The 22,517-nt window shown below is 42.1% G+C and overlaps 2 protein-coding genes across 15 annotated transcripts in view; one reads left to right on the top strand and one right to left on the bottom strand.

The window, feature by feature from the left end:
* The window catches only part of LOC110521287 (pleckstrin homology domain-containing family A member 7), a 182,240-nt gene extending 169,287 nt beyond the window's left edge, over positions 1-12,953 (top strand). For 12 of the 13 annotated variants that reach the window (XM_021598747.3, XM_021598745.3, XM_090231111.1 and 9 more), the window contains 5 exons: positions 1,276-1,509; positions 4,587-4,799; positions 6,852-6,985; positions 7,983-8,128; positions 12,427-12,953. In XM_021598747.3, the coding sequence (XP_021454422.3) occupies positions 1,276-1,509; positions 4,587-4,799; positions 6,852-6,985; positions 7,983-8,128; positions 12,427-12,452 (753 nt within the window). In that variant the 3' untranslated portion in view covers positions 12,453-12,953. The remainder of the gene's footprint in view (positions 1-1,275; positions 1,510-4,586; positions 4,800-6,851; positions 6,986-7,982; positions 8,129-12,426) is intronic. The other variant, XM_090231123.1, reaches the window with a different exon arrangement.
* Positions 12,954-14,950: 1,997 nt separating this feature from the next.
* Positions 14,951-17,964, bottom strand: LOC110521288 (small acidic protein). 2 transcript variants are annotated; one of them, XM_021598749.3, is made up of 5 exons: positions 17,635-17,964; positions 17,060-17,143; positions 16,653-16,713; positions 16,341-16,450; positions 14,951-15,472 (listed from the first exon to the last, which is right to left on the bottom strand). In XM_021598749.3, exons 1-5 carry the CDS (start codon positions 17,686-17,688, stop codon positions 15,284-15,286), a joined length of 498 nt encoding a protein of 165 aa, XP_021454424.1. In that variant the 5' UTR covers positions 17,689-17,964; the 3' UTR covers positions 14,951-15,283. The 2 variants fall into 2 exon arrangements, with proteins under 2 accessions (XP_021454424.1, XP_090087252.1); XM_090231126.1 differs by having other exon boundaries at positions 16,341-16,516; positions 17,635-17,807.
* Between the last annotated feature and the right edge of the window lie 4,553 nt (positions 17,965-22,517).

The raw sequence follows: 22,517 nt of genomic DNA, 5'->3' as shown, positions 1-22,517 counted from the left end.
CTGATGTCACAAAGTGCTATACAGAAACCCAGCCCAAATCCCCAAACAGAAAGCAATGCCGATGTAGAAGGTGTCTGATGGGGTTGAGGTCAGGGCTCTGTGCAGGCCAGTCAATTTCTTCCACACTGATCTCGACAAACCATTTATGTATTGACCTCGCTTTGTGCACGTGGACTGCTCGGCCATGGAAACCCATTTGATGAAGCTCCCGACGAACCGTTCTTATGCTGACGTTGCTTCCAGAGGCAGTTTGGTTTTTGGTATTTTATTAGGATCTCCATTAGCTGTTGCAAACTTTCCTCTAGGCTCAAATTAAAGATATGACAGATAGGAGTGGCTATAGAGTCAGCTACCATCCTCAGTAGCTTTCTATCTAAGTTGTCAATGCCAGGAGGCTTGTCATTATTGATTGATAATAATAATTTTTCCACCTCTCCCACACTAACTTTACAAAATTATTTTTATGCATGAATAAGATTGCTCACTGTTCGTTGTTGGCATTTCCTGCTTAAGTTTGTCTACTTTGCCAATGAAGTAATCATTAAAATAATTGGAACTCGGGAGTGAGTGTTGCATCCGAGGACAGACAATTTCTACATGCTTCAGCACTCGGCGGTCCCACCACTTTGCAACTGAGCCGTTGTTGCTCATAGACGTTCCCACTTCACAATAATAGCACTTACAGTTGGACAGGGGCAGCTCTGGCAGGGCAGAAATTTGATGAACTGACTTGTTGGAAAGGTGCCATCCTGTGACGGTGCCACGTTGAAAGTCACTGAGCTCTTCTGTAAGGCCATTCTACTGGCAATGTTTGTCTATGGAGATTGCATGGCTGTGTGCTCGACTTTATACACCTGTCAGCAACGGGCGTGGCAAAAATAGCAGAATCCTCTAATTTGAAGTGGTGTCCAGACTTTTCTATATTTAGTGTAAGTACAAGGACATTTTTACAAGTATCGATTGACAGCGACTCAATATAGTTAAAGGTGCAGTCCGCACACACTCGTCGCCAGTCAACTTCATTGTACTTGTACATTGTGGAGTTGAGAAACTCTGCTATCTTGTCCTAAGACTAAATACTGAATTTGTGTTGAAGATGCGTCCGTTTTTTCCTTTGTTTTTCCTGTATTCCTCCTCACCGGTCTTCCTCCTCTCCTTTCCTTTCTCCTTCTTCATATCACATGTCTATGGCACTACCCATCTCATATCTCTTTCACTATGTTTCTCTCTCTCACTCACCATCTCACTATCTCCCTCTCTCACGATCTGTCCCAGGAGAGACCTAAGAGTGCCTTGGAGCAGCTGTACTCTTCCGACCAGCAGCCCCAGTCTCTGGCCCAGGCCCCCCGGAGCCGCATGAGTGCTGAGGAGCAGCTGGAGCGTATGAAGAGACACCAGAGGGCCCTGGTCCGCGAGCGCAAGAGGAACCTCAGCCAGGGAGAACGTCACTCCACCACCCATCGTTCCTCATCCACTAACAGGCCTCTCTCCTCCACTGACCTGGGCTCAGTACGTTCCCCCCCTCCCCAACCCTGCAGCAGAAGCAGGGACCACTGCCACTGTCACGCCCCTGCCGAACCCCTCACATAGGAGCCACCGCCACAAGCACTAACATGCTAAACGGCTTATGCTGACACCATTATCCCACGCTCTCCCCCATGTGTAACCAATGGCAGTAAAATTAGTAAAGTTAGCATCATGCTAAGGGTCGGTGGGGCTGGTGCTAAGCCGGGGCCAGCTAGGCTGGGCTGCAGAGCAGTCAGACTGTGCGTGGTGGAGGCTGCTTTGGGGAGTAGGGGAGGGGATATCAGAGATGGACTGTAAGACAGCGCTGTTCCCCATATTAAGGTGTAGGGGTTGAGTTTACCCCATCACTTGTGCCCCTGTGTGTTACCTCACTGACACACTGAATGTATATCAAGGAGAAGAGGTGGGCATCTCTGCCTTCCCTACCTCTCTGTCACAAGAGAAGAAAAGGCCATTCTATGTACATTTACATTTCTGTACATATACATTTTTATTAATTTACTGAAGGATATTTTCAGTAGCCTATACATTTGTAAAGTTATATTTTATAGAGATTTGATGAAATGGGGATGGGGAAATGTGTACCATGTTTGAACAAATCAATGAGGAAGTGGTACAAATCATTACCAAACGTCCCTGCTCCCTCAATCATTACCAAACATACCTGCTCGCTCAATCATTACCAAACATACCTGCTCGCTCAATCATTACCAAACATACCTGCTCCCTCAATCATTACCAAACATACCTGCTCCCTCAATCATTACCAAACATACCTGCTCCCTCAATCATTACCAAACATACCTGCTCCCTCAATCATTACCAAACATACCTGCTCCCTCAATCATTACCAAACATACCTGCTCCCTCAATCTTTAGCATTACACAAATTAATCTAATGAAAGTGCCTTTTTTTGCTGATGAATCATTTTCTTCTCACAAAATTGCCCATCAACCTCACTTTTTCCACCCTGGTTGTCTTATGGTGTGCTATGGCTACCACAGAATCAGATTAATTGAGCCTATGATCGTCAAAAGACGAGGGACATCACATTACAAAGTCTAATATATTATCTAACACACAATCTTAACCAGATTGCTGTGAGCTCATCAATAATAGCTTCAAACTCCTAACTGCATTACTGATCAGCCTTTGTGTTCCCAGCTCCTACTTACAGTTGGTAACACTTACTTCATCAGCTTTTGCTGGTTACGGAGTTTTATTTTGTAGTTCTTCACCATAATAGCCAGAGTTTACACTACTTCTCATTTTAGACTCTCTTTTAGGTCATTTGAATCTGCTCATCTTATACCACACCATGCCACATTAAACAGTCGCTTATTCACACCATTTAGTTGGTGCTACATCAACATTAGCACAGCCCTTTTAAGACCACAACAAAGACGTTTCTACTTGGCTGTGGTTGACTGCTACAACGGTCCACTTCCACGGTCAAGGTCATAGTGAGTGAGTACTCCAGTCTGAGTACCTTTAATTGGCCTGTTTTATCTTATTCACTGCAGATGAAAGGACAGGGAAGGGATAAGAAAAATGGCTGCCGAAAGCCTACCATCAAGGCAGGTGTAAATTCCACCATATTTCTTTCACCCATCCCAATGTGTTTTAAATCAGCAAGGATGTGAAAATAGCACAAAGGAAGGGAAATAATGGACAGCTCATGTTAAGTGAATCTGTAAAACGAAAAATCCCAACTCCTTCACTCCTGTTATATTCTAATGTAGAGATCTGCACTCAAGAATAAAGTAATGTTGCTTCTGAAAAATCTCTTCTGGCTGTGTTTTTCCATTTGGCGGGGGTTTGATGAGGATGTATATGCATGCATTTTCCCTGTGATGTGATTTTCCTCCGTCCACCGAGCACAAGGACGCATGTGATGCACTTTCTCCTCACAGCATGGGAATACATGCTGATGAGGCCTACACACACTGCAGTGGGAATTATGCATGCGTGGGTTTAAAGAGCTTGGGCACAAACAAATACACTCATACAGTACACACACTGTCATACAAACAGTTATTTACTCAAAACACAAATGTGTTTATGGGTTTGGAAAAGCAAAGGAGAGTGTGTCGGTTTGTGGTCACAGGTTAATCAATATCGTTTGGTGGTTGTTTCTGATGATGATGTAATTCATCTAATTTCCTCATGAAACCAGGAAAACAAAAGAATACAATGATAGTTTTTATTTTCAGGAAAGCCATTTTTTCTTTTGGATATACACTACCGTTCAAAAGAAGAAGGTCTTTGTTTCTGGCCATTTTGAGCCTGTAATCGAACCCACAAATGCTGATGCTCCAGATACTCAACAAGTCCAAATAAGATCAGTTTTATTGCTTCTTTAATCAGCACAACTGTTTTTCAGCTGTGCTAACATAATTGCAAAAGGGTTTTCTAATGATCAGTTAGCCTTTTAAAATGCTAAACTTGGATTAGCTAACACAACGTGCCATTGGAACACAGGAGTGATGGTTGCTGATAATGGGCCTCTGTACGCCTATGTAGATATTCCATTAAAGATCAGCTTTTTCCATCTACAATAGTCGTTTACAACATTAACAATGTCTACTCAGTATTTCTGATCAATTTGATGTCATTTTAAATGGACAAAAAAATTGCTTTTTTTTTCAAAAACAAGGACATTTCTAAGTGACCCCAAACTTTTGAAAGGTAGTATATATGTCAACAGTCCTTCCTCCAAAGGACCATTCTAAGGATTAAAGTTTGTGAAAATTATTTAAATAATGTTATTCATGGTATTTTTTTGCCCTGGTTTAGTGGTCAGATACAATGGGCCTTTAAAATGTTCCTTCCTAGGGCCCCGAAACGTAATTTTTCTGGCCATGCACTGCGGAAGTCATAGTAAAACTCCTTGTATGTTTTTTATTTTTCATTTTATCTCACTCGAGTTGTGTGTTATGCAGGGGGTCCCTGATGAATTTGCTATCACAAAAGGGGTCCCAGGGCCCAAACCGTTTCAGAACTCCCCCCCCCCCCCTCTAGTGGTCAGATAAAGTAACTGTTGTTTGTCCCCCCCTAGTGGAGGCGAGAGCAGCAGGACTTTGATTTGCAGCAGGAGCAGAAAGCTCAGGTGGTGGAGCGACTGGGTGCCGAGGGCCAGAGCGACGAGGGGCATAGAGAGCTGAGGGAAAGGGAGAGGATCCAATCAGATGAGTGGCTCACGGTGATGGCCACGCCCATGAGGGGGACTGACATGGAGCCCCTCGACTACGACCTGAACCTCAGTCGTGAGGTACGTTCATGAATGGCTAATCAGTTTTCTCCTATCAACACTCTTATTGATGAACATTATGCCTGTACACATAAGTGGTTAAAAAGGGGAAGTTCAGTATTTTACCTCACCTTAAAAGTAGTCTATGGGCCTGGAGAAACTGTAATCCATCCTTCTTTAAACAGCCACTACAAACTGTATAATACTGAACATCCCCTTTACGACTATGCTGTTGTGGATGGTTTTGATTTAGAGGCTAGCCTGTAGCTCATACTACTTACCATTCACCACATACACAATTAAGATACAAAATGCAAAGTGAACTAATGCTTTCAACTACGATCACATAACCTTGTTTTTGTAGAACCTTATCGCTATGCTGAACCGCAAAGTTTGAATTTATCTGACCCCAACAGTATGACCATTTACAGTGCCTACTGAAAGTATTCACACCCCTTGACTTTTTCCACATTTTGTTGTGTTACAGTCTGAATTTAAAAAATGATCAAATGTAGATGTTGTCACTGGCCTACATTCAATACCCCATAATGTCAAAGTGGAATTATGTGGAAAAAGTGGAAATCTTTACAAATTGATTTAAAAATGAAAAGCTGAAATGTCTTGAGTTAATAAGTTGCATGGACTCACTCTGTGTGCAATAATAGTCTTTAACATGATTGTTGAATGACTAACTCACACATATGTAAGGTCCCTCAGTCGAGCAATGATTTTCAAACACAGATTCAACCACAAAGACCAGGGAGGTTTTCCAATGCCTCACAAAGAAGGGCACCTATTGGTAGAAGAAGAAAAAAACAGACATTGAATATCCCTTTGAGCACGGTGAAGTTATTAATTACACTTTGGATGGTGTGTCAATACACCCAGTCACTGCAAAGATAAAGGCGTCCTTCCTAACTCAGTTGCTGGAGAGGAAGGAAACTGCTCAGGGATTTCACCATGAGGCCAATGGTGACTTTAAAACAGTTACATAGTTTAATGGCTGTTGTAGGAGAGAGTTGAGGATGGATCAATAACATTGTAGTTACTCCACAAAACTAACCTAACTGACAGAGTGAAAATAAGGAAGAAATATGTGACAAAGAAATGAGCTTTATGTCCTGAATACAAAGCATTATGTTTGAGGCAAATACAATACAACACATCACTGTGTACCACTCTTCATATTTCCAAGCATGATGGTGGCTGCATCATATTATGGGTATGCTTGTCATCGGCAAGGACTAAGGAGTTTTTTTAGGATAAAATTAAATGGAATAGGGCTAAGCACAGGCAATATCCTAAAGGAAATCCTGGTTCAGTCTGCTTTCCAACAGGTACAGAGAGACTTACCCAGAAAGACTCACAGCTGTAATCGCAGCCAAAGGTGATTCTAACATATATTGACTCATGGGTGTGAATACTTATGTAAATGAGATATTTCTGTATTTAATTTTCTTTCCATTTGCCAGCATTTAAAAAAATATGTTTTCACTTTGTCATTATGGGGTATTATGTGTACATGGGTGAGGGAAAAGTACATGTAATCCATTTTGAATTCAGGGTGTAATAACAAAATGTGGAATAGGTCAAGGGGTATGAATACTTTCTGAAGGCACTGTAAACAGATGATTTCTGAATATTGTTCTAAGCCTTAAATTGCAATTCCGCCACTTTTCAACCTCATGTTCATTATCTACAGCACCAAACCAGTGTCTACTTAACTGAAAGAAGTACGTTTCTATGATCTGAGGTTAAAAAGAGAAGAAGAAAAACCCTAAAAAATGTTTCTCTGTGACATCACAGGGCAGGGTATTATCTTGCTCCCCACTTCACCACGAATCTGTGTTTTTGAAAATCACGTTTCTTAAAATGTTGAAACTTTTGATGATGTCATCGGGTAGAATTCTTTTACTCAAATGTTTTCTTCTAAAAACGTAGAATTGCGCCGTTTTCACATATGTAGACACTGGTATTGTGCTGGAGATTATGAAAATGAGTTTGAAAAGTGTTGGAATTGCACTTTAATATGGATATGTTGGTTGACTGGATGTCTATGATTGGTGTGTGTAGCTGTCCAAGCCCCAGAAGGTGCCTATCTCAGAGCGCTATGTGGAGTCAGACCCCGGGGAGCCTCTGAGCCAGGAGCAGATGGAGGAGCGTCAACGCAGAGCAGAACGCATCATAAACATCCTGGCCAAATCCAAGTACTCTTGACTTAGTTTCATAAAATCTATTTATTTTAGAACTTTTTATTACAAAAAGAAATTCAGTCGTTTAAAAAAAACCTAAGGCAAATTTAGAGTGATCTGGCAGATTCTTGATAAGAAATAGTAGTTGTTGTTTGTGAGAAATCTGGGTACTTCTTATTGGGAGAAGAAAACATATCACAAGCATCGTAATGTCCCTAATCCTGGGTCTCTGGGTCCACTGGATCCACTGTTGGGTTGTGGCTGATTCAATCCCAGTTGTGACTTCAAACTTAAGCTAACTACAAAAACTTTAGATCATAACACAAAAAAGTGATCGCAAACATTTTGTACGTCCCAAATGGCACCCTATTCCCTACATAGTGCACTACTTTTGACCAGAGCCTATTCCCTACATAGTGCACTATTCTTGACCAGAGCCTATTCCCTACATAGTGCATTACTTTTGACCAGAGCCTATTCCCTACATAGTGCACTATTCTTGACCAGAGCCTATTCCCTACATAGTGCACTATTCTTGACCAGAGCCTATTCCCTACATAGTGCACTATTCTTGACCAGAGCCTATTCCCTACATAGTGCACTACTTTTGACCAGAGCCTATTCCCTACATAGTGCACTATTCTTGACCAGAGCCTATTCCCTACATAGTGCACTATTCTTGACCAGAGCCTATTCCCTACATAGTGCACTATTCTTGACCAGAGCCTATTCCCTACATAGTGCACTATTCTTGACCAGAGCCTATTCCCTACATAGTGCACTACTTTTGACCAGAGCCTATTCCCTACATAGTGCACTATTCTTGACCAGAGCCTATTCCCTACGTAGTGCATTACTTTTGACCAGAGCCTATTCCCTACGTAGTGCATTACTTTTGACCAGGGACGAATTGGTAGGGAAAAAGGTGCCATTTGGGACACAGCACTGTACTTCCTTTGGGTTTCGGCCTCTTTTTCCTCACGTTTGTATTCCCTTCCCACCTGTGTGTCAGTGTTCAGAACACACATCTGTCGTCTGGTGTGGCTGTCCCACTGGACTTTACTGATCTGGACCTAGCCATGCAGCAGCAGAAGAGGATTATGAATGTGTCTCACGCCTTGGCCTCTGAAGCCTCCATCAAGAGCAAGCAGTTCACAGGTCAGCTCATACACACACACATGGACACGTGTAAAAACACATACACACTACATATACACTCAGTGGCCAGGCAGACAGGCATCAAGGCATTCAGTTACTGTTCGATGGAACGTTAGAATGGGCAAAACGAGTGACCTAAGCGACTTTTGAGGCAAATAACGTCACAGTACAACATTGGTGTGCAGAATGGCATCTTGGAACGCACAACTCATCGATCCTTGTCACGGATGGGCTATTGCAGCAGGCGACCATACCGGCCGGGTTCCACTGCTTTCAGCTAAAAGCAAGCAGAAACGGCTCTAGTGGGCGCGCCATCACCAACACTGGACAAATGAGGAGTGGTAAAACATTGCATGGTCCGACAAATCCCGGTTTCTGTTGCATCATGCTGATGGCAGAGTCAGGATTTGGCATAAGCAGCATGAGTCCATGGCCCCATCCTGCCTGGTGTCAACTGTACAGGCTGGTGGCAGTGGTGTAATGGTGTGGGGAATGATTTCCTGGCACACGTTAGGTCCCTTGATACCAATTGAGCAACGTTTACATACTCTAGAGGCAAAGGGTTGTCCGACCCAGTACTAGTTGGGTGTACAGTGGGGCAAAAAGTATTTAGTCAGCCACCAATTGTGCAGGTTCTCCCACTTAAAAAGATGAGAGAGGTCTGTAATTTTCATCATAGGTACACTTCAACTATGACAGACAAAATGAGAAAAAAATCCAGAAAATCACATTGTAGGATTTTTTATGAATTTATTTGCAAATGATGGTGGAAAATAAGTATTTGGTCAATAACAAAAGTTTCTCAATACTTTGTTATATACCCTTTGTTGGCAATGACAGAGGTCAAACGTTTTCTGTAAGTCTTCACAAGGTTTTCACACACTGTTGCAAGTATGTTGGCCCATTCCTCCATGCAGATCTCCTCTAGAGCAGTGATGCTTTGGGGCTGTTGCTGGGCAACACGGACTTTCAACTCCCTCCAAAGATTTTCTATGGGGTTAAGATCTGGAGACTGGCTAGGACACTCCAGGACCTTGATATGCTTCTTATGAAGCCACTCCTTCGTTGCCCGGGCGGTGTGTTTGGTATCATTGTCATGCTGAAAGACCCAGCCACGTTTCATCTTCAATGCTCTTGCTGATGGAAGGAGGTTTTCACTCAAAATCTCACGATACATGGCCCCATTCATTCTTTCCTTTACATGGATCAGTCGTCCTGGTCCGTTTGCAGAAAAACAGCCCCAAATCATGATGTTTCCATCCCCATGCTTCACAGTAGGTATGGTGTTCTTTGGATGCAACTCAGCATTCTTTGTCCTCCAAACACAACGAGTTGAGTTTTTACCAAAAAGACCATATGACATTCTCCCAATCTTCTTCTGGATCATCCAAATGCTCTCTAGCAAACTTCAGACGGGCCTGGACATGTACTGGCTTAAGCAGGGGGACACGTCTGGCACTGCAGGATTTGAGTCCCTGGCGGAGTAGTGTGTTACTGATGGTAGGCTTTGTTACTTTGGTCCCAGCTCTCTGCAGGTCATTCACTAGGTCCCCCCGTGTGGTTCTGGGATTTTTGCTCACCGTTCTTGTGATCATTTTGACCCCATGGGGTGAGATCTTGCGGAGCCCCAGATCGAAGGAGATTATCAGTGGTCTTGTACGTCTTCCATTTCCTAATAATTGCTCCCACAGTTGATTTCTTCAAACCAAGCTGCTTACCTATTGCAGATTCAGTCTTCCCAGCCTGGTGCAGGTCTACAATTTTGTTTCTGGTGTCCTTTGACAGCTCTTTGGTCTTGGCCATAGTGGTGTTTGGAGTGTGACTGTTTGAGGTTGTGGACAGGTTTCTTTTATACTGATAACAAGTTCAAACAGGTGCCATTAATACAGGTAACGAGTGGAGGACAGAGGAGCCTCTTAAAGAAGTTGTTACAGGTCTGTGAGAGCCAGAAATCTTGCTTGTTTGTAGGTGACCAAATACTTATTTTCCACCATAATTTGCAAATAAATTCATAAAAAATCCAACAATGTGATTTTCTGGGGTTTTTTTTCTCATTTTGTCTGGTATAGTAGAAGTGTACATATGATGAAAATTACAGGCCTCTCTCATCTTTTTAAGTGGGAGAACTTGCACAATTGGTGGCTGACTAAATATTTTTTGCCCCACTGTACCTAATACACTCAGTGTATATACTACACAGTGTACACACACAGTCTATACACACAGGCTACTCTATGCATGCTGTACACACACAAACACACAAACAAACTTTTCCCCACTAAACTGCCTACAGTATCTTTGATCCCGCCTTCATAAAACACTCCTTTAATATAGCTATAGATGGAGTATCTAGTAGGACATTGTGCTCCCTTCAGAGAAGCCAACCCAGTTAGTATCCTGATTCTCAACCCTTCTCCCAAAGTGAGAAGTATGGATTTATCAATGGTGGAAACTTCCTCCAGCCAACGCTTGAATCAAATCTATGATGGGGAGTATGCCAGTGCACACTCCTGGAAGAAGAGAATCAGAACAGAGAAAGGGAGACAAATGCAGCACACTCCGGGGTGAAGCTACAGATCTTGGATCAGTTTTCCCTCTCCCTCATCATAACCTTAACCATTAGTGTAGAGAATTGGCCCAAAACTGATCCAAGATCAGCGTGTAGGGGCATCTTCACTGTACAACACAGTAATGTGACCCTCTCTCATTGCCCCTGGTTGTGCAGACAGCGAGATTCTGAATAACAGATCTAGTGATGGTACACTGCATATTCTCTTGAGTGTCGTGGCCTTAAGGTGCCTCTGTGATGTTTGTGTTGGTATCCCACTGGGGCACAAGGTTGAATCAGCCTTGTTTTCACGTCATTTCAACTCCCCAAAAATCGATGTGATGACATTGAAACAACTTAAGAAGATTTATTTATTTATCAACCAACTTTTAACAACTTCTAAACTAGACGTTGAACTGACGTCTGTGCCCAGTGGGATAGTTGTTGTCTTTAGGTGTCATTTCGGCTCTCACAACTTGGAGTGCTTTGGTGGCTTCTTTTCTGAAGCATGGTTGTTTTTGGTGTCTAAATGTTGTTGGGTCAGGTGATGTTGTTGGGTCAGGTGATGTTGTTGGGTCAGGTGATGTTGTTGGGTCAGGTGATGTTGTTGGGTTAGGTGATGTTGTTGGGTTAGGTGATGGTGATGTTGTTGGGTCTGGTGATGTTGTTGGGTCTGGTGATGTTTTTGGGTCAGGTGATGTTGTTGGGTCAGGTGATGTTGTTGGGTCAGGTGATGTTGTTGGGTCAGGTGATGTTGTTGGGTCAGGTGATGTTGTTGGGTCAGGTGATGTTGTTGGGTTAGGTGATGGTGAGGCTGTTGGGTCATGTGACGTTGTTAGGTTAGGTGATGTTGTTGGGTCAGGTGATGTTGTTGGGTCAGGTGATGTTGTTGGGTCAGGTGATGTTGTTGGGTGATGGTGATGTTGTTGGGTTAGGTGATGGTGAGGCTGTTGGGTCATGTGACGTTGTTAGGTTAGGTGATGTTGTTGGGTCAGGTGATGTTGTTGGGTCAGGTGATGTTGTTGGGTCAGGTGATGTTGTTGGGTGATGGTGATGTTGTTGGGTTAGGTGATGGTGAGGCTGTTGGGTCATGTGACGTTAGGTTAGGTGATGTTGTTGGGTTAGGTATGGTGATGTTGTTGGGTTAGGTGATGGTAATATTGTTGGGTCATGTGATGTTGGTTTAGGTGATGGTGATGTTGTTGGGTCATGTGATGTTGTTGGGTTAGGTGATGGTGATGTTGTTGGGTTAGGTGATGGTGATGTTGTTGGGTTAAGTGATGGTAATATTGTTGGGTCATGTGATGTTGTTGGGTTAGGTGATGGTGATGTTGTTGGGTCATGTGATGTTGTTGGGTTAGGTGATGGTGATGTTGTTGGGTTAGGTGATGGTGATTTTGTTGGGTTAGGTGATGGTGATGTTGTTGGGTTAGGTGATGGTGATGTTGTTGGGTTCGGTGATGGTGATGTTGTTGGGTTAGGTGATGGTGATGTTGTTGGGTTAGGTGATGGTGGTGATGTTGGGTTAGGTGATGGTAATGTTGTTGGGTTAGGTGATGGTGATGTTGTTGGGTTAGGTGATGGTAATATTGTTGGGTCATGATTAGAATGTAAAAAGGTTGTGTCTTATTGTTTCCACACAAACAAGCACTGCTTACTTAGTCTCTTTGGAAAGACTGGTGGAACTTTCGATTGAAGACATTACCGTCTGTATTTTCAATGTCATGAGCCTGTTTTTCCCCCCTTTCAGCCAAAGCTCAGCTGAGCACTGACTGACCATTGACACAGACGCCAAGACACCGACAGGACATCCGTGAATGAAAATAATCGATGGGCAAAGGATCTAATACTAATCATTTTCAGCAATTAAAGCCAGTGATGTTTTATAATACTTTTTATTGGAGTTATTCGAAACTCAACGAGAGCATTGAAACTGTGCGTGTACCTAATGTTAAGTTTGAATTGGAGTTGTGTTTTGCACTTTAATGTTGTGTGTAATTGTCAACACTAATAGTTTTTGAAGTGTGGTCTATATTTCTAAACAAAAAGTTCTAAACAATGTTTTATAGGTCGTTGAGATGGAAATGTAATTATGACATGAATCATATATTTATTTTATTTTGACTAATGAAAGACAATCTTGGACCAAATTGCAACCTTTGTAGCTCAGCACTGCCATGTAAACGCTTTTGCCAATCAACTGTATTGTATTATGTGTAATTTAAAAGGGAAATAAAACCATAATGATGTTTTCTGGAAATAAAGGTTTTAACAAAACATGTTGCCTCCTGTCCAGTTCTCTCTCAATATTTAATCATGAACACACGTATACGGTCAATGTGTCATAAATCAACTCACTTCAAACAGTAAATGCAAGACGATTCAAACACGAGCATGTTTATTTTGGGCTCAATTCCAGCCATAGTGCTTAAGATCGGCTTTATAGCGCAATTGACAATTAAAGGGATCACTCTTAACATTTCCCCCAAAAAATGTAATGACAAGACATGGAAAATTACAACATTGTCTCACTAATGCATTTCCACAAAATACACATGCGCAGCAGATTTGGCAACAACAAAAAAGCACATTATCCATACAGGTTGTTGCATGGAATCCTTTTAGCCTGGCATATTTACTTCACACAAAGTGGCCATCAATTAAAAACACACATAACTGACATTGCTCGACTGCACACCAGATCCGAATGCAGTTGAGTTTGCAGTTTGAGTTCTCATTAGAACTGAAAATTAGATCCCGGTCCGACCCAAGTCCGTAAAGCTTGAAGCCCGAGCCCAGGCCTGACATCACAGAAATTAAATTAGCCCCAACCTGGAAAAAAAAGCCAGATTTCTAGAAAAATAAGTATAATGATTTAAATTGGTTTTGAGAACAAGGCGGGTGGCAGCACAGTGAGGAGATGAGGAAATAGCCATTGGAAATAGAAAAGGCGCAGAGAGAAAAACTCACCTTAGTTATGATCAACTGAATGATTAAAATATAGGCTAATGCAATTGAAGGCATGTATCAAATTCTTGCTTATACTGTATATCCCTAAATCATATGCAACCGTTATACAAATGTAAAGCAATAGTCCTGTGTGGTCACCTACATTATCATTTCAGCACCTTTTTGATTGGGACAGAGCCATTGCGCTGCTTTGAGACAAGCGTGGGGGACTCGTCTAGATATATCAAACAGTCAGATTTTTGTTTTCACAGAATCAGTTTGGATATTTGGTAACTAGGCTGAGGGAAATGTTAGGTAAATTGATCTTTATTCTAGTTTGCTTATATATTAGCTGATCAGAAAATGTGTCTAGCATGTATATAAGTGGATTTTGATCTTCACTCGCGTGAGTATTCTGTCCTACTCCTTGTCACTGAATCTCCATCTGTATATTTGGTTAATTGATCTCTGGCCGGACAGGTGGAAGTGGTAGCTCATTTATTAGTTTGCTCATCTATCACTGATCAGAAACATGTAGCATGCAATGTAGCCTAAACCAAGTGTATTAGTTATCTATTGACTCACGCAGTAGCCTTATATAGAGCCTAGGCTATTTTCCTATCCCACATCCTGACTCCCCATTTAATTGTAATGGTCGCATTAGCATGGACATAAGTTAGCAGGGGCTAACAGACGAATCACAAATCTACAGCCATCAACATACTGTTGTCCTGCCCATCTAATGTGCTTCCTTGTCTATCATCAGAATAAACTATAACTGGGATTGCTGGCTGGACAGTCCTGTCTTTAAAAGCTCTTCTACATTATGCATATCACTATAACGCTTCTGCGCTGTCTCGTATTGCTGCCCATCTGAGACCTTCAGTAGATAATGTGTGATCAAATTGTATGAGTAGATATGGATTTTTTATTTTAACAATATCCTCATCTGTTATTCATGCACTGATCTGCATAAGGCTAATTATCAACTCGATATTGCCAAATAGGATATTATGTCATTCGTTGGAGGTTTTCTAGCAAGCTTAGTATATCTTTGGTCATTTGACTGCCGTTGCAGTTATGATGCTACAGCCTACTCGGGGTTCACACTGTGTTGAGATATCCTACTGCTGTAATGCACTGAACGGCCTGTTTCGCAATTCACAAAAATTTAATTGCTGATCAAAGTTACTCTATCATTACTAAATATCAGTTTCACATAGTGGCCCAGACAAGCCGGCAATGTAGCGCAGGTATAGTGATTCTATTTTTTAAATGCTTTGAAATAGCCACCTTGGTAGATTTGAGAAAATATTCATCCCTACTGTGTGGTACTTCAGTTTATTGATGTTTAAGTACATTTTATAACTCATGAGCTTCGTCTCAGAACCATTTATAACACGCCATAGGCCCTCTTTCAGTCAGGAATTCCTAACAAAAATTGACTAGGAAACAACACAGGAAATCTGTCTGAATGATTGTTACCTCCTTCAGTAGTGCACTACTGGTTTGCTGCTCAGCATTGAAACATAAAAGACATCTGAAACCACGAAGTTACCATGTATCAGCTTGGGAGTACTGCAGAGACACAAAAGAACGACTTATGTACAAATCTGTGGTTTGACTTTAGAAAAAAAGTGACTGTTTTTCTCCCAGTCTTAGGATGACTTCACAAAGGCCATTTTGAAGGTGTGTTTCTTGTCTTTCGTGCTGTCCTCTGGGTTTGGTGAGGGGGGTTTGTCTGGTGAGCCCTGGGGTTCTGAGGGGCTGTCTGGGGCATTGGGACTGGCTGGTTGCTCTGCCTTGCTTTGGCCCTCTACGGGTGGTGGAGGTGGGGCTGGGTCCGGCTGTGGAGCGAACAGAAGTGTCACAAAATGAAGATCTGGAGACTGGGGCAACATGTGGGTATGTACGTGACATTTTGGCTGTATAAATTATGCCTCTAATTTGAGCCAATCGCACGTTGTGGCGCTTAAATGTGCTGTGCTGTCATTAATCTTACATAGCCATGCAAACATACAGGTCTAATGAGAAGCACCATCAGTAACTCAAATCTTAAAATGTATCAATCAATCAGTATTACATCACGGTCTAATCATGTCATGTAACAGGCCAGGGTTGTGTTCATTGCAACAGAAAACATGTTTTTATTAGACAAATTCAGATAGGAACTAAACAAGAAAAATCTCCAAAGCCTGGAAGGTACTAACGAACACAACCCAGCTAAATAGAATGAAAGCGTACCCAAACTTGCTTCAGCCATTCAATGGATAATAGAACAGCAGATTGATTGGCTGATGTCATAGAAGCCCTATTCATCAGAATGGAACAATTTGTCAGACATCTTTGCTAGGATTGATGTTCAACTTAGCCCACCCAATCTACCTACCTCATCCCCACATTGTTTGTATTTACTTTTCTGCTCTTTTGCACACCAGTATCTCTACTTGCACATCATCATCGGCTAAATTGTAATTACTTCGCTACTATGGCCTATTTATTGCCTTACCTCCTCAAGCCATTTGCACACACTGTATATATACTTTTTTCTATTGTGTTGTTTATTCCATGTGTAACTCTGTGTTGTTTGTCACACAGCTTTGCTTTATCTTGGCCAGGTCACAGTTGTAAATGAGAACTTGCTCTCAACTAGCTTACCTGGTTAAATAAAGGTGAAATAAATTTTAAAAATTCTGTCCGTCCGTGATCTCTCACCTCGCTAAAGCCCAGTCCGACGTGTCTCCTATTCCTGCCTGACAGCTTCCCGTCCAGCCCCTGCTGGTACTGCAACTCCAGCTCAGAGTTCATCCTCCGGTCCTCCGCCCCTGCAGAGGACAAACTAGTGAAACACCAATCATACCAAATACAGTGCTATCTGGTCCCAGATAGTACTGCATTGATATGGGAAAAGGTTAGATTAGATGAGATAGATCTGTGAGTAAAGCATTTGAAAGGGGTGTAGAATAGGGTTGCCAAGATACCAGTACCTTGACAAGCCTTTTTCTATAATTCAAGAGGGTTACTCACCGCTGCGGACATGGGATGTTGATTTGTGATCTCCAATGACTAGACGTCCAGTGTGTTCTTTCTGCAGGACCAAATACAGTAGACATAATTCTGTAATACAAGTTCTGTTCCTCCTTTGACGATGCTATATGGATTATAAATTGTAGCCTAAGATAAAATGTTGGCTCAATCTAATACTGGAATAGAGGTAACCGTCAAGTTGAATTAACAGTTACTGCGTTACAGTAATAATAGTCCAATACCAGACTGGCACACTTGATTCAACTAATCAGGGGCTTGGTGATTTGTTGACTTAGCTACATTTGAAATCTGGTGTTCCAGTAAGGGCCACAAATATGTGAAACGTCTAGTGGTCCCTGATGAGAGGGTTGGGAAAAATAGTCTACATAGAATATGACCAAACAAACCTTCCCTGCGCCCATCAACCTCAAAAACTTCTGCTTCCTCTCGTTGTCCCCCAGATCTGCAGCTGCCCATGGAGTAGGTCCATCCTGCAAGAACAACACAGAATTGCCTACAGTACACAAGGAATGGGATCCCACCAGAACGTAGCCTAGGCCTTTTATTGCACCTTCGGCTCGAAGATCACACACTCCCCCCCCCCAATTGGATTAGCTAAAGTCACACATCTTAATATAACGCTAACTAGCCACGTCATGCCTAGTAGTAACAGCCTCGAGTTCATTTATATCAAAATAAATGTTTATTAAATTGACTTGCTGACTATCTTTCTGGCAAGCTTCATCATGATGTCAAACTGGCCACCTTAAGGTGAATAAGTTACCTAAAAAATAACACTTGTGATTTGTTGACCAGCGTTAAATAGTTAACTGCTTTACTCTATGGCTTTGTTGATCTAGGACGCATTATGTTACAGGCTGCATACTTCTTTGCTAAAGCAAACCAGATACGGGCCTTGCTAACCGGTTAGCTGAACTGCAAGGCCTGTCCCGTTCAATGCATGCAACTATAGGTAACATACTTCATTCGGAGAACCAGGTCTTTTCGTCCCGTGTCGATTCCCTTCAGAACTCATTTTCTTCGTAAAAACGTTTGTTTTAGCTAGCTAAATAAAAAATATTGACATAGCAGTAGCTGGCTAGCTATGCCACCATCAACAAACAGTTGCAGTTGTGAACCCAAACGGATACTAGCGATTCCAACTTCCGGTTGCGTTGTTTTCTTTAAAATGTTATGGCAGACTACACCTATTGGTATATTGCCGCCACCTACTGTACGGGGTCTTGAAACAAAACAAAAATAATATATTCAAATGCAGGAAGGGGGATAATTAAAAAAATGAATCGAACAACCATCCCACTCCTTCAGTTACATTCAAATTGCATTCCTACAGGTGCCTGTGAGGATGGAACATTAAGCGACAGTAACACTCACAATGCCTATTTTCTTAGATTTCCTCTCTGTTTGTGCTGTGCAGTTGATAACCAAACCAATAAACGCTACAACGTCAACGTTCTTAACATACATGTCAGGATCCCTCTGACAAGGAACATCATCTTGTGTCCTACTCCTACTACCATTATTTCTTCAACTTCACGCTTTTCTTTCACTGCTCAACAACTTCGGATAGGTGACATTCTGGACAGCCCTTATTCTTACCACCTCCATCACCCTAACAGGACACTTCAGAAATTCAGGTGTATGTTCACCACCACAATAGCAGCATTTAGGCTCAGCTGGCACATAATACTCCTCCCCTCTACATATACTTGACACAGCCACGGCCTGTTCACCCCACTACCATCCAGAAGGCGAGGTCAGTACAGTTGCATCAAAGCTGGGACCGAGAGACTGAAAAACGGAGTTGAAACCGCAGGTCCGGGACAAGGTTGCATGTCTGTTGAAACTGGTAAAAAAAAACAATTCCACTTCAATTCCCTCCAAGGATGGGTGTATCTTTGAATTTGCTGTCGAATGGTCAGCTCCTTCTCCATTTTCGGAACACTAGTCCGCTCCCCCAAAGTGACCGCCACTCTCTCTTTGGGCACTCAGGAGAGTCCGCTGGGATGGTCCTAGAGACAGATATAAGTTACACAGGTAATTCCTCTCTCTGTCTACATCTGACATAATATTGGCACAGCAGTCAACGATGCCGTGTAGGAGCTCAGACCGGAAACACCATGTCTTCTCCTCCTTGATGGGTTTCACCACTAACGCCCTGGCAGCCTTGGAGAACTCTTGCTTTAAAGGGAGCACTCCCTCTGTTGTAACCTGCTGTCTGTCCACTGAATAATTGCGGTCCAAGGCAGGCACTTGGAATTTAGCGACCATTCCCTGCTGGCCGAACATGTTCCTCTTGGGCATGTATTTTAATGCACAGGGCATGTACACTTGAGTTCACCAGTCACACTTCATCACCTAGAAAATAAAAGATCTAATTCATTTAACTAGAGATTAATAAATAGGCTACTAGAATTATTATATTACTGATTTTATTAAATCAATTGGTTGTAGTTATTCACATAGGAAGGCAAAAAAGAAGGGGTTAAAATGTGCTCATTAATTTGATCAAAATGTTGCAGCATATGTATAGAAACGGTTGATACGTTTTTTAAAAAACCTTCGAGATCCTTCAACAACCTCCAGGACACCTACAGCACCCATTGTCACAGGAAGGCCAAAAATATCAAGGACATCAACCACCTGAACCACAGCCTGTTAACCCTGCTATCAACCAGAAGACGAGGTCAGTACAGGTGCATCAAAGCTGGGACTGAGAGACTGAAAAACAGCTTCTATCTCAAGGCCATCAGACTGTTAAATAGCCATCACTAGCCAGCCTCCACCCAGTACCCTGCCCTTAGTCACTGTCACTAGCTGGCTACCACCCGGTTACTCTATCCTGCACCTTAGTGCATCAGCCTCTATGTACATAGACAACATTGTATGTAGCTTGATTTATGTGGCCTTCACAAAGACAAATCTGCCCGATTCCAGCCTTGCTGAAGCACTCTCATATCATCACTGATCCGCCACCAAATTTCAGCGAGACACTGTGGCTTGTAAAATTTGGTGGAGGATCGGTGATGATCTGGTGCTTCAGCAAGGCTGGAATCGGGTAGATTTGTCTTTGAAGGACACATGAATCAAGCCATATACAAGGTTGTCCTGGAAGAAAACTTGCTTCCTTCTGCTCTGACAATGTTCTCCAACTCTGAGGATTGTTTTCTCCAGCCGGACAATGCTCCATGCCACACAGCCAGGTCAATCAAGGTGTGGATGGAGGACCAATAGATCAAGACCCTGTCATGGCCAGCCCAATCTCCAGACCAGAACCCCATTGAAACCTCTGGAATGTGATCAAGAGGAAGATGGATGGTCACAAGCCATCAAACCAAGCCGAGCTGCTTGAATTCTTGCGCCAGGAGTGGTATAAAGCCATCCAACATCAATGTGAAAGACTGATGGAGAGCATGCCAAGGCACATAAAAGCTGTGATTAAGAATCAGGGTTATTCCACCAAATACTGATTTCTGATCTCATCCTAAGTTAAAACATTAGTATTGTGTTGTTTAAAAATTCATATGAACTTTCTTTGCATTATTCGAGGTCTGACAACACTGCATCCTTTTACTTATTTAGGCCAGTTGTCATTTTCTGCAAATAAATGCTCTAAATGACAATATTTCTATTTGGAATTTGGGAGAAATGTTGTCAGTAGTATATAGAATAAAACAGAAATGTTCATTTTACCCAAACACATCTATACAGTGCCTTGCGAAAGTATTCGGCCCCCTTGAACTTTGCGACCTTTTGCCACATTTCAGGCTTCAAACATAAAACTGTATTTTTTTGTGAAGAATCAACAACAAGTGGGACACAATCATGAAGTGGAACGACATTTATTGGATATTTCAAACTTTTTTAACAAATCAAAAACTGAAAAATTGGGCGTGCAAAATTATTCAGCCCCTTTACTTTCAGTGCAGCAAACTCTCTCCAGAAGTTCAGTGAGGATCTCTGAATGATCCAATGTTGACCTAAATGACTAATGATGATAAATACAATCCACCTGTGTGTAATCAAGTCTCCGTATAAATGCACCTGCACTGTGATAGTCTCAGAGGTCCGTTAAAAGCGCAGAGAGCATCATGAAGAACAAGGAACACACCATGCAGGTCCGAGATACTGTTGTGAAGAAGTTTGAAGCCGGATTTGGATACAAAAAGATTTCCCAAGCTTTAAACATCCCAAGGAGCACTGTGCAAGCGATAATATTGAAATGGAAGGAGTATCAGACCACTGCAAATCTACCAAGACCTGGCCGTCCCTCTAAACTTTCAGCTCATATAAGGAGAAGACTGATCAGAGATGCAGCCAAGAGGCCCATGATCACTCTGGATGAACTGCAGAGATCTACAGCTGAGGTGGGAGACTCTGTCCATAGGACAACAATCAGTCGTATATTGCACAAATCTGGCCTTTATGGAAGAGTGGCAAGAAGAAAGCAATTTCTTAAAGATATCCATAAAAAGTGTTGTTTAAAGTTTGCCACAAGCCACCTGGGAGACACACCAAACATGTGGAAGAAGGTGCTCTGATCAGATGAAACCAAAATTGAACTTTTTGGCAACAATGCAAAACGTTATGTTTGGCGTAAAAGCAACACAGCTGAACACACCATCCCCACTGTCAAACATGGTGGTGGCAGCATCATGGTTTGGGCCTGCTTTTCTTCAGCAGGGACAGGGAAGATGGTTAAAATTGATGGGAAGATGGATGGAGCCAAATACAGGACCATTCTGGAAGAAAACCTGATGGAGTCTGCAAAAGACCTGAGACTGGGACGGAGATTTGTCTTCCAACAAGACAATGATCCAAAACATAAAACAAAATCTACAATGGAATGGTTCAAAAATAAACATATCCAGGTGTTAGAATGGCCAAGTCAAAGTCCAGACCTGAATCCAATCGAGAATCTGTGGAAAGAACTGAAAACTGCTGTTCACAAATGCTCTCCATCCAACCTCACTGAGCTCGAGCTGTTTTGCAAGGAGGAATGGGAAAAAAATTCAGTCTCTAGATGTGCAAAACTGATAGACATACCCCAAGTGACTTACAGCTGTAATCGCAGCAAAAGGTGGCGCTACAAAGTATTAACTTAAGGGGGCTGAATAATTTTGCACGCCCAATTTTTCAGTTTTTGATTTGTTAAAAAAGTTTGAAATATCCAATAAATGTCGTTCCACTTCATGATTGTGTCCCACTTGTGGTTGATTCTTCACAAAAAAATAGTTTTATATCTTTGTTTGAAGCCTGAAATGTGGCAAAAGGTCGCAAAGTTCAAGGGGGCCGAATACTTTCGCAAGGCACTGTAAATAGTAAAACCAGAGAAACTGATCATTTTGCAGTGGTCTCTTCATTTTTTCCAGAGCTGTGATATATAAATATAGTATTCTACTGTATTCTAGTCAATGCCACGCCTACATTGCTTGTCCTAATATTTATATATTTTTATATATTATTATTTTACTTTTAGATGTGTGTATTGTTGTGAATTGTTAGATATTACAGCACTGTTGGAGCTAGGAACACAAGCATTTCTCCACACCCGCAATAACATCTGTTAAATATGTGTATGTGACCAATAACATCTGTTAAATATGTGTATATGACCAATAACATTTGATTTGAGGACTTTTTTCCTCACTGCCTCAAAAGCTGCTGACAATGTGTTCATCCTGTTCCTTCTTCAGGTGGGGAGGGGGGGGGGGGAGAGTGTGCCTCCAGTGACCCACTGGTGTTCATTGGTGATGAGGTGATCCACTTTTTTAGCACCTGGACACTTCAACCAGCAGTGGTGACACAGTACCACAAGTGGTGACCACAAGTGGTGAGTTAATG

Source organism: Oncorhynchus mykiss, chromosome 4 (assembly GCF_057628025.1).
Source record: "Oncorhynchus mykiss isolate SJ-2025 chromosome 4, ASM5762802v1, whole genome shotgun sequence".
NCBI lineage: Eukaryota > Metazoa > Chordata > Actinopteri > Salmoniformes > Salmonidae > Oncorhynchus > Oncorhynchus mykiss.
Note: the sequence above shows the minus strand (reverse complement) of the source record. Positions and strands in the feature narration are given on the sequence as shown.